The 15,201-nt window shown below is 51.0% G+C and overlaps 1 protein-coding gene across 4 annotated transcripts in view; it reads left to right on the plus strand.

Annotated features, from left to right (window-relative positions):
* Positions 1-15,201, plus strand: part of DNHD1 (dynein heavy chain domain 1) — a 75,612-nt gene that overhangs the window by 29,654 nt on the left and 30,757 nt on the right. For all 4 annotated transcript variants that reach the window (XM_083735710.1, XM_083735709.1, XM_083735712.1 and 1 more), the window contains exons 2-13: positions 826-1,504; positions 1,592-1,780; positions 2,449-2,652; positions 2,932-3,042; positions 3,148-3,304; positions 4,090-4,341; positions 5,703-5,846; positions 6,037-6,127; positions 7,629-7,897; positions 8,260-8,503; positions 8,594-8,751; positions 9,837-9,962. In XM_083735710.1, coding sequence (XP_083591836.1) covers positions 834-1,504; positions 1,592-1,780; positions 2,449-2,652; positions 2,932-3,042; positions 3,148-3,304; positions 4,090-4,341; positions 5,703-5,846; positions 6,037-6,127; positions 7,629-7,897; positions 8,260-8,503; positions 8,594-8,751; positions 9,837-9,962 — 2,616 coding nt within the window. In that variant the 5' untranslated portion in view covers positions 826-833. The remainder of the gene's footprint in view (positions 1-825; positions 1,505-1,591; positions 1,781-2,448; positions 2,653-2,931; positions 3,043-3,147; positions 3,305-4,089; positions 4,342-5,702; positions 5,847-6,036; positions 6,128-7,628; positions 7,898-8,259; positions 8,504-8,593; positions 8,752-9,836; positions 9,963-15,201) is intronic.

A 15,201-nucleotide genomic window follows, 5' to 3' on the forward strand; every position in this document is an offset into this window, starting at 1 on the left:
AATCCAGCGCCTGTTTGCAATTTGGTCTCTGGTTCCTCTGCCCCTTTGAAACCCAGCTTGCACTTCTGGGAGTTCTTGGTCCACATACTGCTTAAGCCTGCCTTGTAGAATTTTAAGCATAACCTGGCTAGCATGTGAAATGAGTGCAATTGTGCGGTAGTTGGAGCATTCTTTGGCACTGCCCTTCTTTGGGATTGGGATGTAGACTGATCTTCTCCAATCCTCTGGCCACTGCTGAGTTTTCCAAACTTGCTGGCACATTGAGTGTAGCACCTTAACAGCATCATCGTTTAAAATTTTAAATAGTTCAGCTGGAATACCATCACTTCCACTGGCCTTGTTATTTGCAGTGCTTTCTAAGGCCCATTTGACTTCACTCTCCAGGATGTCTGGCTCAAGATCAGCAGCCACACTACCTGGGGTATACGAGACATCCATTTCTTTCTGGTATAGTTCCTCTGTGTATTCTTGCCACCTCTTCTTGATGTCTTCTGCTTCTGTTAGGTCCTTTCCACTTTTGTCTTTTATTATGGTACACCACTAGAGGGCCTTGTTTGTTTGTTTGATTGATTGTTTTCCTAAAAGTCATAAAAACCTCAAAGTGGTTCTAACCCTAGCCCAAGCGCCCCCTGCTCACCTGGCTGTTACACCTGAAAGTTGGGTGGCCATGACTGAAAAGCCGTGCAAAGGGGGAGAAACGTCCTCGCCTGGTGCTGAAGGCCCCTATTGCTCATCCCCAGAGGCCCCTTTTCCTGGCTGTGCTCTGCCAGGCCTGAAGAGGGCCGTTCTGAGGTGTCCTCACCCATCCCCTTGTGTCTCTTGCAGGCAGGCAGATGCCCAGCAGCCCAGCCCAGCAGGAGGACCATTCCTGGGCCCGCGCCCTCCGCCGCCGCCTGGCTACCCAGATCCAGGAGGCTGGGCATGCGGAGCCCAAGGACGTGGAGGCGCTTGTGGCGGAGCTGACCGCCGTCTTCCGCATGGTCCTGGAGAGAAGTAGTCGCCGGGCCTGGCTGCGCATGATGGAGGCGCTGCGGCTGATCGCCCCCTTCCAGCAGCTGCTGTCGAGGCGGGCAGAGCTGGCCCCCTACCTGGAGGGCCTCTATTTCCAGTTCCGCAGCAGCCAGGCCATGGTTTCTGACCTAGATATTCTGGGGTCCATCTGGCGGGCCTTCCCCACGGATTGTGCTGTGTTGTGGGCTGACCCACGAGAATTTTGCCCCCGAGAGCCTAAGGAAATAGCCAAGCAGCTGCCCTCCAGCAGAGAGCCAGTCTTTCTGGGCCAAGCCTACCCTTTTGCGATGGAATGGGTAGCGGCTGGGGCCTCTGGCATGCTGCAGCCAGATCCCGTGTCCCTCCAGGAGCTGCAGAGATGTGTGGGGCAAGTCGGCAGGGAGGTGGCTCAAGAGGAGACCCCCCGACCTGGCAGCCTTGGCCTCATGCCTCTAACTCTAGCTGCAGATGTGCCAACAGAATTCCCCTGTGCTATTCCAAGCCGGGCTGCAGGGTAAGGCCTCCCCAACCCAGCTTGGCTCACCCCGGGCGTTTCTGCTGACAAATGTCCTACAGACGATTCTTTCCAATTTTGATGCAGGCCCTCCCTAGAGCCACGCAAAGAAAGCCCAGGACCGCCTACAGTGCCCAAGAAGAGAGCTGGAGCAGCAGGAGGCAGAGGAGGAGAAATGGTGACGAGTCTTGAGGCAGCTGAGCTCTTTGCAAGGAAGCGCCATTTGGGGAAAATAAGTTTCATTTACTTCAACGTTGCCCAGAACCGGCACTTCAGGTACCCCTGTTTTCTTGCCCTGGCTGGCAGTCCCATCATGCAAGTGGGTCTCCCTCCCTCCCTCCCTCCTTTGCTGGGGGGGAGCCAGAAAGGAGGTGAATTCTGCTCTGTCTGCCCAGCCCTGTCTTGCCTCCTCTCCCCAGGGTCTTCTCGGAGGCCTCTCCCAGCTTTGTTCCCCCTAGAGTCTGTAGACTTGAGTCCAGAACCTGAATCATAGATCCTAGAGACTCTTGAGGACCATCTAGTCCTGCAGTGCAGGAAGATGCAGCTGTCCCATGCAGGGATTGGACCAGCAACCTTGGCTTTCCATGCTCTTCTGGCTGTGATTCAACACTCGCCTGGGCAGTCTCACTGATGGGCACAGCACTTTGTAGAGCTGCATAAGGTTGGGGGGAAAGGTTGTAGCTTGGGGGGGGGGACACAGATGGTCCCAGGAAAGCCCCTTGTCAGCCTTGACAGCGCTGAACTCGATAGACCCGGGGTCTGGCTTGGCAAATAAGGCAGCGTCCTGAGTTTCTGTCTCTTCCTTGAGCTTCCAGGAAAAGCCTGACAGCAGGGAGGGCAGGACGGAGCGAAGGGGGCGAGGAGGCCCTGCTTTGCTTCTCTGGGGGTTGGTGAAGGGCCTCCCTTGGAGGACTGGCTCTTGCAACTCTCTTCCCTTTTCGCAGGCCTTATGACCTGGTGGCTGTTCCCAAGCGTCTGGTCAACCCTCAGCACTACATTTTCTCCCCTTTTGGGGTGCTGCATGTGCACCCTGAAGAGGGGTCGGAGGCCTTTTCCCTGGGCGAATTGCACCGGCAGGCCGTGCTGTGGCAGCTGTTGCAGTACATCCCCTTCTTCCGGCTCTTCTTGGTCCGCAAAGCCTTTGTCCGGTAAGGGGGGGGGGGCGAAGAGGATGCGGGTGTTGTCCTCCTGCGTTGTGTGGTGGGTCTGGGTTGCTGCTGCCATGAGAGCAAAGGGAGAGAGTGGCTTCCCCAGTCTCAGCGGCACATTTCTCTCTCTCGTTTGATCATGCTTTTAATATTCTGTTGGGAGCCGCCCAGAGTGGCTGGGGAAACCCAGCCAGATGGGCGGGGTATAATTATTATTATTATTATTATTATTATTATTATTATTATTATTATTATTATCTCCTCCCCACCCCCCGCCAGTTGGTTCGTCAATGTCAAGCACTTGCATTACCTGAAGTGCCGGGAGAAGCTGAGCTTGCAGCTCCTCCACTCGGTGCCCCACTTTGGGCTTGCTCTTCTTCACATCTCCAGGTGAGGCATGGGGGTGGGGAGGCCCTGGAGTGGGGACCCGCTCCCCCTTTGGGGGCCTCTGCTGTTCCTTGGCCCCAGCAGCTGCTTCGTGTCCTTCCTTTGCAGGCTGCTGCTGCAACTGCACTCCATCCACTGGCTGCCACGAAGCAGAGTCAAGTGCTACACCTTCTCCGATCTCAAGCGTGCCCTGGCCCAGGAGAACAGAAATGCCCAAGGATTGCTCAGCAAATTCCTCCAGCTCTGCTCCTCTGTCTTGCAGTGGGTGAGCACCAGCAGTATCCCTCGGCTGTGCGGGAGCCGGGAGCCCACGCTCCCTCTGGCAAAGGCTGGGGCAAAATCCCCAGGGCTGCTGGGAGATGCTTCCCATCCCAAGCTGCTAATTTCCCTGCTAATTTCCAGACGTCTCCTGAAGATCTTGTTATGCCAACAGGTCTATTCAGTCACTTAAACTTTTACAAGTTGAGCCAGTTGTTTTTTTATTTCCCCCTGTTGCTTTAATGGTTTTTTGTTTCATTGTCATTTTATATTTTGTTATACACCACCTTGATGTCCTGTTTATTAATTTATGTTGCCCTTCATCTGAAGATCACAGGGCGCTTTGCAACATAACAATACAAAATGAGAACACAATGTGCATAGTAAAACAAAAACATCTTCTGATGTTCTTGTTTCTGGGCACATTTGCTGTTTTTACCCAGCAAAGCCCATGAGGGTTTGGGCCCCCAGAATCCCTTCCATGACGTTCTTGAGAATGACACTGCTAGTGACACCCGGGTTCAAGACTGTCAGTTCCCCAGGGCCAGTGACTTGGGCCAGCCTGCTTCATACTGGGAATGGCTGGGCTGCTGCAAGGGGCCCTTTGAAAATGTGCGGTCAGCTTGCCCTTGTGTGAAGTCAGGCAGACTCCTGTTTGCAGGCAGCCATGTGGCTCTGTATGCACGTGTCTGCTGCAGAGAAGTCTGCCTGTCTGGGCCCAGGTGAGGTGCCTGCCTGGCTGCTGCACCCCAGCCAGCAGTGGCATCATTCTGGCATGCCTTGCTCTGGCAGGTCCGGGACGACACATACAGGATGGTCCGTGGGCTGCAGCAGCAGGTGCAGAGCTACAAGCTGTACATCACCAAGGCTTCCCTGTACAAGCAGCGCATCGACTTTGAGAAGTTGCAGCACCGCCTGCAGATCGCCGAACACTGGCTGCAGAGGCTGGGCTTCCTGGCCCTGCTGGTGAACCTCCTCCTCTGCCAGAACCTGGTCTCTGCAATGCAAGAGGAAGTCAGAGCCTTCATCTATGACACCATGAAGGTCCCGTAGCCAGGGATACCTGCTCGGGGGGTGGGGGGTGGGCAGAGCCTGTTGTGGTTTCCAGCTTCTGCTCCAGCAGGGGATTCAGGGTTGGCCTCCAGAGTCTGGCTCAGCTCTTTGCTTGTGGAGCAGACAGGATGCTCTGCCTTACTAAGGTTATTAATACTATGCATTTGGAAATGATAACATAACAACAGCAACAACAACAACACTTTATTGGTTATACCCCGCCCATCTGCCCAGGCCTTCTCAGCCACTCTGGGTGGCTTCCAACAGAACATTAAAAACACAATAAAACATCAAACATTAAAAGCTTCCCTAAACAGGGCTGCCTTCAGATGTCAGAGAGCTGTTTAGTTTCTTGACATCTGATGGGAGGGTGTTCCACAGGGTGGGCACCACTACCAAGAAGGCCCTCTGCCTGGTTCCCTGTAACTTTGCTTCTCACAGTGAGGGAACCACCAGAAGGCCCTCGGAGCTGGACCTCAGTGTCTTGGCAGAATGATGGGGGTGGAGACGCTCCTTCAGGTCTACTGAGCCGAGGCTGTTTAGGGCTTTAAAAATCAGCGGCAACACTTTGAATTGTGCTTGGAAACGTCCTGGGAGCCAATGAAAGTCTTTCAGGACCAGTGTTATGTGGTCTCGGCAGCCGCTCCTAGTCCCCAGTCTAGCTGCCACATTCTGGATTAATTGTAATTTCCAGGTCACCTTCAAAGGTAGCCCCACGTAGAGCGCATTGCAGTAGTCCAAGCAGGAGATAACCAGAGCATGCACCACTCTGGCGAGACAGTCCGCGGGCAGGTAGAGTCTCAGCCTGCGTACCAGATGGAGCTGGTAAACAGCTGCCTTGGACACAGAATTAACCTGCGCCTTCATGGACAGCTGTGAGTCCAAAATGACTCCCAGGCTGCGCACCTGGTCCTTCAGGGGCACAATTAGAATTATGGATATCTTCACCCAGAGCTGAAATCAAAGCTTTGCATCTCCCAAACAGGCTCTTTTTAGCCAGAGGCTATCTCCCGGAGAAAGACTTAGCACACCATTCTCTTCAGTGATTTCAGAACAAAAAGCTAACATACGCAAAATGGATCCCTACAGATTAACAAACACATAGGGCTGTAATACAATCCTTTCTCACCTTGTGACAGATTCAGCAGAGATGCATTCTCAGGTATCATAAACTTGTTAGGCTCTCTGCAACTCTAGTTTAGCTGAATAGAAGTTTCCATACCATGCTACACAGTATACATATAGACACATACTGTACAGAGTTCTTTCCCATTTCAGGGTACAATTAGTTACACTTAACATGTCTAGGGCGTCAGAAGCCTTTTCACCTCCCGCTTGGTGTCTCCCCACAGGCTGATGGCATCAAGCGGAAAGCGGTCCTCCAGGTGCACCTGGTGTTTGGCGCCGACAGGCAGCTCATGCTCTTCCCCTCCCACAAGGAGCTGGAGGACTGCCTGCTGGGGGCTGTGAATACGGTCTTGGAGTCTGTCCTGCAGGTGGGTCAGCTTCCTGGTCAAACACCAGGCAAGGAGGGTCCCTCCTCCCTCTCCCTCCACCCCACAACTTCCTGGCTTCTTGTGCCTTGCACTTAACCACATTTCCATGCAGTAGGCAGCAGGGGCTGCCCAGAAGTGTTTGAGAAGGGGCTTTGCCCCACCAGCTGAGTAGACTTTCTGTTCCCTTCAGACGACCCGGGTCAAAAGTGAGGGGTCAGCGCCTCCGGAGAACCCTCAGAGCACTACAGCTGAAGCTGAGCACCATGCAGCCAAGCCGAGTGGTAAGCCAGGGAGAGGACGAGCCCCATCCCAGTGGGCCCTTGCCTGGCCTCCTTGGGCTCTCCTGCGGGCTGCTCAAGGGGTGGGGGTGGGGTGTTGGACTGGGCCTCTCCAGAAGTGACACCAAATCTATGCCAGTTCCTTCTTGCTCCATCCACATCCACACCATACCTTGAAAGCCCCCTTACACCACTTTCCCCCACCCTGGAGAGCCAGTGTGGTGTAGTGGTTAAGAGCAGTCGACTCATAATCTGGTGAACTGGGTTCGATTCCCTGCTCCTCCACATACAGCTGCTGGGTGACCTTGGGCTAGTCACACTTCTTTGAAGTCTCTCAGCCCCACTCACCTCACAGTGTTTGTTGTGGGGGAGGAAGGGAAAGGAGATTGTTAGCCGCTTTGAGACTCCTTAGGGTAGTGATAAAGCGGGATATCAAATCCAAACTCTTCTTCTTCTTCTTCTTCCCTATGAATCCTGGGAACTGTAGTTTATGAAGGGTCTTGGGAACCAGCTCTGTGAGAGGTCCCAGCATGCTTAGTGAAGTACAGTTCCCAGTATTCCTGGAAGAAAAGCCACGACTGCTAAAGTGATCTAAGAGTGCTTTAAATGTATGGTGTGGATGTGAACCGTGAGCTTGCCGAGTCTTCTCCCCTTGATTGGTCTATGTGCTCTGCTTTTGTGGTGTATTTGCCATCTTGTGGACCTACAGATTTGAGGGGTGGGTCGTCGTCTTTTCCACCTGTTACTGGGAAAATCCGAGGGCTCCCTTGGACAAAAAGTAAAGACACCAACCAGAGTAAATTGGAGCAAATCAGCAGCCTCTAGGCTTGGCCTTTATTGACTGTTGCAACAGGGTATTCCCCTCACTTGCAGGTGAGAGGAAAAGACACAGAAAAATGGTGTGTGAGGTCTTATAAAAACTTTTGAAATTCCCATCCTGTAGGTCAAGCCCACCCCCAAAAACATCACGCATACATCACAGAAAGGAGGGGTTGAGGGAGGGGTGGTGGTGGTAACCTGAGTGTCCTGTCACCTGGCTGGTTCCCTTCTCTCCCCCTCCCCATGAGTCACTTCCAGGAGACAAAGGGGAGTTGGCAGTTTCCTGCCCCCTGAGGGAAGATCTGATCAGTGTCCTTTGTTCCAGTCCATGCTGAATCCACTCCCATATGCAAGTTCTTTGGGATCTTGATGGTCTTCTGTCTAGGACCATCAGGGTTGGCATAGCAACTGGGCAGGGCTCCTGTGGATGTGCTGGGATGGTGAAGGGATTATGGCTGCCCTGTATCAAACCTTCCCCATTTTGTAGTGCTTCCTTCATGGAGTAAAATAAAAGTAGAACAGTGCAAATCCGATGCATGGTTGATTTTCTATGAATTTATAACAGAAGCGTAGCGTACGTAGTGTGCAAGTGTGAGTGTGTGTTTGTACAAACTGAATGATGGAGGGGGGGGGTTCCTGCTACACACCTTGGCCGGGTGACAGTGCTTGTTCTCCTCCCCTGCAGCTGCAGATGTGAGCAGTGGGGGCGCCATTCCTCAGCAGGGCTCCCTGGAGCCCCTCATTCAGCCCCAGCGGCTGTCGACAGCAGAGCTCTGCGGTGAGAAGCCCCAGCTGGTATATCAGATGGACGTGAAGGTATATGGTGGCCTGGAAGTTATTGGCCACCGGTTGAAGGGCATGTACCCCTTGCTGTCACGGGAGCAACTGGAGAAGGACCTCAGGTCAGACCGCATCATCCAGGAGGCTACGGAGGAGCTGCGTGCCCTGCTCACGGTGAGTGCCCGCTGGGAGGGTGGGCTGAGCTGGGGCTGCTAAAAAAAATAACCTTGAGACACATTATTGCTAAAATCCTAAAGGCCCAAAACATTTATTTATTTTTTTGCACTCCCTGACCAGAACTCCCGGGAGGTGGGAGGAGGTTGGCTTCCTCCTGAAGTGGTTGGCTTCCTCCTGAAGCCTTCCTCTCCTGGGTGTGGGGAGAGCCAGGCCCCGACATCTCCAGGGGAAGTGGGGAGAGCGGCAGAGCATGTGCAGGGTTCCTTTCTGGCAGCCCTGACTCGGGGGTCAGAGGGCTGGGGCCGGGTCCAGCATGGCAAAGGCCTCAGCTGAGTGCTGCCCCCTTTCCCCACCCACAGTTGGCCCTGACCGAGACGGAACTGCTGTGCCGACAGTACAGCTGGCTGGGCGAGATCTACAACTTTGTGCACAGCTGGAGCCCTAGCCAGCTGGAAAGCATGAAGAGCTGGCCGGCCGAGGAGTATGTGAACCACATCCTCAAGCTGCGCACGTGGGTGGCCCAGGTCCAGAAGGTGCCCCGGGTGGTCACCACACACAACCTCCTTCTCTTAGTGGACTGCAGCGGCATTCATCAGGACCTCCGTATGTGCTGGGGAGGGGTGGGAGCAAGGGGCCATGCTGGAGTTCCCGCTCCACTGGGGGGCCACTTTCCAGCCTGCTCTGTCCTTGCAGTGCCTCTGCTGGCCTCCATCAATGAGGACATCCTGTCCTTGCTGCTGAGCGAGACTGCGCAGCGGAGCGAGAAGCTAATTGCTGAGCTGTCTGGCGTCCTGCAACTCTACATGAATGTTGGCACCGACATCTTCACCATTGCCAAGTGCTCCCAGAAGGTAGGATACCTCCCCCTCCCCACCTGGCAGGCAGGGAGGCAGAAAGGCCCTTGCCTTAGCTAGTATTCATAGTCATCTGGGAATCTTCAGCTCCTGCCTTCAGTTAATGTGCAGATTCACTGTCCCCATGTTATACCTTGCCTGCACATCTCCAGGTTGTATGTAAAAAGAAAAGATTCCTCTTGCTTGTCTAGCCTAGTTGGGGCCCAGACCACCCTTGCCAATAGATAAACCCTGCACTGCAATCCTATTATTATTATTATTAGTAGCAGCAGCAGCAGCAGCAGCAGCAGCAGTATACCACCCTTCATCTGAAGATTTCAGGGTGATTCACAGCATTAAAATACAGAATAAAAACACAAAGTGAATAGTAGTAGTAGCAATAATAATAATAATAATAATAATAAAAACAAAACAAAAAATGGTCCTAAAGGATCCTTTCTGGCTCCCAGCATGTTTCTGAGCACAATTCGCAATTCAAGAGCCCCAAATGTTGTAAGAGAGCATTCTCTGCTCAGAACCTCTGAAGCCTTGACTGCTCCTGTGAGCCTGGGGTGGGCTAACAGGGAAATAGCTCTTGTATCTTTCCAGGAAGCTTTTGCTACATGGAGACACCTGCAAGAAGGAGGCTGCTTGTGGGGGGTCTGGCTGGAGAAAGGAGGGGGCTCGGGCCCCTTGCTGTGACACATTCTTCCATGGGTGGCTTCAAGGTTGGGCCCCCCTTAGTAGTCTGAGTTGCCAGGGAGCCCTGTCCAATAAATGAGGAGGGATCCAGGGGTGATGGCCAGGAAGCAGAGTTCTGTGTCTTGTTTCCGCCTCTCTGTTTCCACCCTCCCATTTTTCTGCTGCCAGCTTTGGATTCCAGGTTCTGCGAGCTCCAGCCTGGAAAACCAATGTTGTGTAAGGAGCCTGGGCATTCTAATCACATCTGCAGAGGACAGGGCTGAGGGTTGGGATGGATTCCCAGCCTGGGGCAGACCCCAGGTGCTGCGTGGTACAGCCAAGGCTTGTGGGCTAGTGATGCCCATCTGGGGCTCTCTGGGGCAGCAGCAACATCCTTGCTTGACGTGCTTCTTCCCATGCAGCTGGAGCAGTACCAGGGGCAGATGGCAGAGCTGCAGGAATATGTTGACTACGTGCGAGCCCTCAATGAGGTCATCCAGCAATGCTTCCGCCCTCTTACGCCCAGCGAAGAGAGCCTGGAAAACTTGGTGAGAGACCCAGTTGCAGGGTGGACAGGGAAGGATTTTGGTGGTGAGTGGAAAAGAAAACATTGGCAGGGCAAAGTGATGTGCCAAGCTGGAGGCTGACACTGCTTCAGCATCACCTGATATTGGGCATCCTTCATATTTCAATGATGTTCTTGCAAGGAACCTGGTAAATTGTGGGTTGAACGAGGTAACTGTTAGGGGGATTTGTAGCTGGTTGACTGACCAACCCAAAGAATACTCCTTAATGGTGCCTCATCATCCTGGAAAAAAGTGACCAGTGGGGGGCTGCAGGGTTCTGTCCTGGGCCCAATGTTGTTCAATGTCTTTATAAATGACTTGAATGAAGGAATTGAGGGGATGCTCAACAAATTTGTAGATGACACCAAACTTGAAGGGGTAGCTAATGCCGCAGAAGACAGAATTGGGATTCAAGACAACCTTAACAGATTGGAGAACTGGGCCCAAACTAACAAAATGAGTTTCAATAGGGACAAATGTAAGGTTCAGCATTTAAGCAGGAAGAACCAGATGTACAAATATAAGATGGGGGACACCTGACTTATTAGCAGTATATGTGAAAAGTATCTAGGGATCTTGATGGACCACAAGCTTAACAGTGTGATTCAGCAGCAAAAAAAGCTAATGCTATTCTAGGCTGCATTAACAGAAGTGTAGTGTCCAGAACAAGGGAAGTAATAGTCCCACTCTCTTCTGCCTTGGTCAGGCCACACCTAAAATACTCTGTCCAGTTCTGGGTGCCACAATTTAAGAAGGATGTTGACAAGCTGGAATGTACACAGAAGAGGGCAACCCACAAGATCAAGGGTCTGGAAACAAAGCTTTAGGAGGAACGGTTGAGGGAACTGGCTATATTTAACCTAGAAAAGAGGTGACTGAGAGGAGATATGATAGTCATCTTCAACTATCTCAAGAACTGTCACATGGAAGGTGAAGCAAGTTTATTTTCTCCTGCTCTGGATGGTAGGACCTGAACTAACAGATTCAAGTTATAAGAAAGGAGATTCCAAGTAAACACCAGGAAGCACTTGGTGACAGTGGAATGGACTCCCTCAGGAAAACACTCCTTGTAGGTTTTTAAGCAAATCTTGGATGGCCCTCTGTCATCAAATCCAGAATTGGATTCCACAGTCACCTACGGACACACCACTAAGACCATGTTCATGGAAGACAATCTTACTCAGCTATGAGTCATCGCCAAAGAAGAAGAGGACAAAAGCAAAACATTGCATAAGAGCCTGCTGGATCTGGCCAGTGGCTCATCTAGTCCAGCATCCTGTTCTCACACTGTCCAACCAGACTTACTTCCTGCAAAAGTGAGTCCAGGCACTGGGCTCTGCTCTATGCCTTCCACTGCGAAGACAGACGCCAAGAATTCATTCAGCTTCTCTGCAATCTCCTTGTCCTCCTTTAGCACACCTTGAACTCCCCTGCCATTCAAGGGTCCCTAGATGGTCTCCTGCTACTAATGCATTTAAATAACTTTTTGTTGTTGGTCTTTATGATTTTAGCAATGCGCACCAACATTTTTATCATTCCTTTTTGTCTGCTTGCCTTGCTTTTGCTAAGGTTTGTGTTCCCTTTCCTTTGGACAAGACTTCCATTTCTCAAAGAAAGCTTTCTTGCCTCCAATAGCTTCTTTGCTTATTAACCACACTGGTGTCCACTTGGCCCTCATGGTATGTTTCCTGATCTGATGTATGTATACACTCTTGTTGAACTTTTAGTATTGTGGTTTTAAACAACTCCCAAATGTTTTGAAGAGATTTGGCTCTCTTGGTTTTGCCTTTCAACTTCCTCTTTACCAATCCTCTCAATTTTGGGGAAGTTTATCTTATGAAGCCAAACACTGGATTTTCTTGGGAACTTGCCATTTACATTTATTATTATTGTTATTATTATTGTTATTGTTATTATTATTATTATTATTATTAAATTATTAAACAAGCAATGCAAAGAAATAGAGGAAAACAATAGAATGGGAAAAACCAGAGATCTGTTCAAGAAAATTGGAGATATGAAAGGAATATTTCGTACAAAGATTACCATAATAAAGGACAAAAGTGGAAAAGACCTGACAGAAGCAGAAGACATCAAGAAGAGGTGGCAAGAATACACAGAGGAATTATACCAGAAAGATATGGATGGCTCGTACACCTTGAGCCAGACCTTGAGCCAGACATCCTGGAGAGTGAAGTCAAATGGGCCTTAGAAAGCACTGCAAATAACAAGGCCAGTGGAAGTGATACATTCCAGCTGAACTATTTAAAATTTTAAAAGATGATGCTGTTAAGGTGCTACACTCAATGTGCCAGCAAGTTTGGAAAACTCAGCAGTGGCCAGAGGATTGGAGAAGATCAGTCTACATCCCAATCCCAAAAAAGGGCAGTGCCAAAGAATGCTCCAACTACCGCACAATTGCGCTCATTTCACATGCTAGCCAGGTTATGCTTAAAATTCTACAAGGCAGGCTTAAGCAGTATGTGGACCAAGAACTCCCAGAAGTGCAAGCTGGGTTTCAAAGGGGCAGAGGAACCAGAGACCAAATTGCAAACATGCGCTGGATTATGGAGAAAGCTAGAGAGTTCCAGAAAGACATCTACTTCTGCTTCATTGACTATGCAAAAGCCTTTGACTGTGTCGACCACAGCAAACTATGGCAAGTTCTTAAAGAAATGGGAGTGCCAGATCACCTCATCTGTCTCCTGAGAAATCTCTATGTGGGACAAGAAGCTACAGTTAGAACTGGATATGGAACAACTGATTGCTTCAAAATTGGGAAAGGAGTACGACAAGGCTGTATATTGTCTCCCTGCTTATTTAACTTATATGCAGAATTCATCATGCGAAAGCTGGGCTGGATGAATCCCAAGCTGGAATTAAGATTGCCGGAAGAAATAGCAACAACCTCAGATATGCAGATGACACAACCTTGATGGCAGAAAGTGAGGAGGAATTAAGGAACCTCTTAATGAGGGTGAAAGAGGAGAGCGCACAATATGGTCTGAAGCTCAACATCAAAAAAACTAAGATCATGGCCACTGGTCCCATCACCTCCTGGCAAATAGAAGGGGAAGAAATGGAGGCAGTGAGAGATTTTACTTTCTTGGGCTCCATGATCACTGCAGATGGTGACAGCAGCCACGAAATTAAAAGATGCCTGCTTCTTGGGAGAAAGGTGATGGCAAACCTAGACAGCATCTTCAAAAGTAGAGACATCACCTTGCCAACAAAGGTCCGTATAGTTAAAAGTCATGGTTTTCCCAGTAGTCATGTATGGAAGTGAGACCTGGACCATCAAGAAGGCTGATCGCCGAAGAATTGATGCTTTTGAATTCTGTTGCTAGAGGGAACTCTTGAGAGTCCCATGGACTGCAAGAAGATCAAACCTCTCCATTCTGAAGGAAATCAGCCCTGAGTGCTCACTGGAAGGACGGATCGTGAAGCTGAGGCTCCAGTACTTTGGCCACCTCATGAGAAGAGAAGACTCCCTGGAAAAGAGCCTGATGTTGGGAAAGATGGAGGGCACAAGGAGAAGGGGACGGCAGAGGATGAGATGGTGGGACGGTGTTCTCGAAGCTACCAGCATGAGTTTGACCAAACTGCGGGAGGCAGTGGGAGACAGGAGTGCAAATGGCTTGAGATACTTATTAGGTCCATCAATTACCATCTCGCATATATTCAACACATAAAACAGCGGCCATTTGTAGTTGACAAAGGAGAGCTGGAGACAGAAAGGGCCCCATTCCCTTCCGGAGCTGAGGGCCGCATCCAAGCTCCCTCCGGCCCTGGGGGGCCCTCTTCCTCTGGGCCCCCAGCAGCCTTGGCCTCAGGCCCCCCTCCGCCCTGGCGCTCTCTCTCTCTCTCTCTCTCTCTCTGCCTCGCTCCTCTGAGGGGGCCAGGAGAGACGCAGCAGGCGAGGCTCCGCTGGGCCTCCAAGGCCTTTGCCCTTCCCCGTCCCTGGCTTCTCCTCCGGAAGCTTCCCTCACCCGAGTCCCCGGCTGCAGGGAGGGCCTGGCTTTCCTTTTTCTCCTCAGAAGAGACGGGGATGGAGCCAGCCGGGCCCAGACATGGCAGCCGCCCTCCGGCTGAGGCCTTCTCCCGCCCTTTCCCTCCCCCGCTCCAAATGGCTCCCTCAGAGCGCTGCCTCCTCTCGGGGCCTCGGCCCAAGCAAGCTCTGGCTTTCGGGACTCCCCTCCAAGGAGCTCCTCCCCGTTGCCCTGGGAGGCAGGAGGAGGCAGAGGGATTTCTCCCTCTCCACTTGATCCGAATCAAAGGCCCCCAAGCTGCTTCCGAAAAGAAGACTTGGTGTTGGCAAGGGCAGCTCTCAAGAGCTGCAGCTGGAAATCATCCCTTTTTAGGAACTCCCCTAGAAGATGGATCGGAAGGGCAGGAAACGCCAGGAGTGTCTTTCCCTAGTTTCTTGAGGCTCCTCCTTTAGCTATTGAAAAGGTAGATTTCCTTCTCTTCAAAGAAGACGTTTTTCATAACTTTGGAATGTAACCGGCAGATGGAAAATCGGAAGTTCTTTTTCACTTTCTATATTGCTTCTTTTCCTCTTCTCTCTTCTCTTCCTTCCCTATCTTCTGTCTGCTTTTTCTTTCTTTTTTTCCTTTTGTAACCTTTTCCATCTATTTTTTATGTACATTCATTTTCTATATCTTAAAGGTAAAGGGATCCATGACCGTTAGGTCCAGTCGTGGCCGACTCTGGGCTTAGATAGATAGATAGATAGATTCTTTATTGTCATTACACAAGTGCAACATTGCACAAGTGCAACGAAATTGGATGCCATCCCTTAAAAACAACAAAAGCAACACAACAACAACAACCAAACAAACCACATTCCAGCCACACCCACACCCACACCCATCAAACTCCCAGGTCACACTATCGAGTTACTGCATTTAAGAAGGCCACAGCTCTTGGATAGAAACTATTTTTCAGTCTATTTGTCCTTGACTTGATGTTTCTGTATCTCCTGCCAGAAGGCAGTAGTACAAACAGACTGTGTCCCGGGTGAGATGCATCCTGCAGGATATTGTTTGCTTTCCTAATACAACGGGAACCGTACAGTTCTTCCAAAGATGGGAGGGGATGACCAATAATCCTTTGGGCTGTGGTTATGACCTTCTGGAGCACCTTCCTCTTCCTAGCTGTACAGGCTTGCGGCGCTCATCTCGCTTTCTTGGCCAAGGGAGCCGGTGTGCAGCTTCCGGGT

The sequence above is a fragment of the Podarcis gaigeae genome, assembly GCF_964106915.1.
Source record: "Podarcis gaigeae genome assembly, chromosome: 4".
NCBI classification, from domain to species: Eukaryota; Metazoa; Chordata; class Lepidosauria; order Squamata; family Lacertidae; genus Podarcis; species Podarcis gaigeae.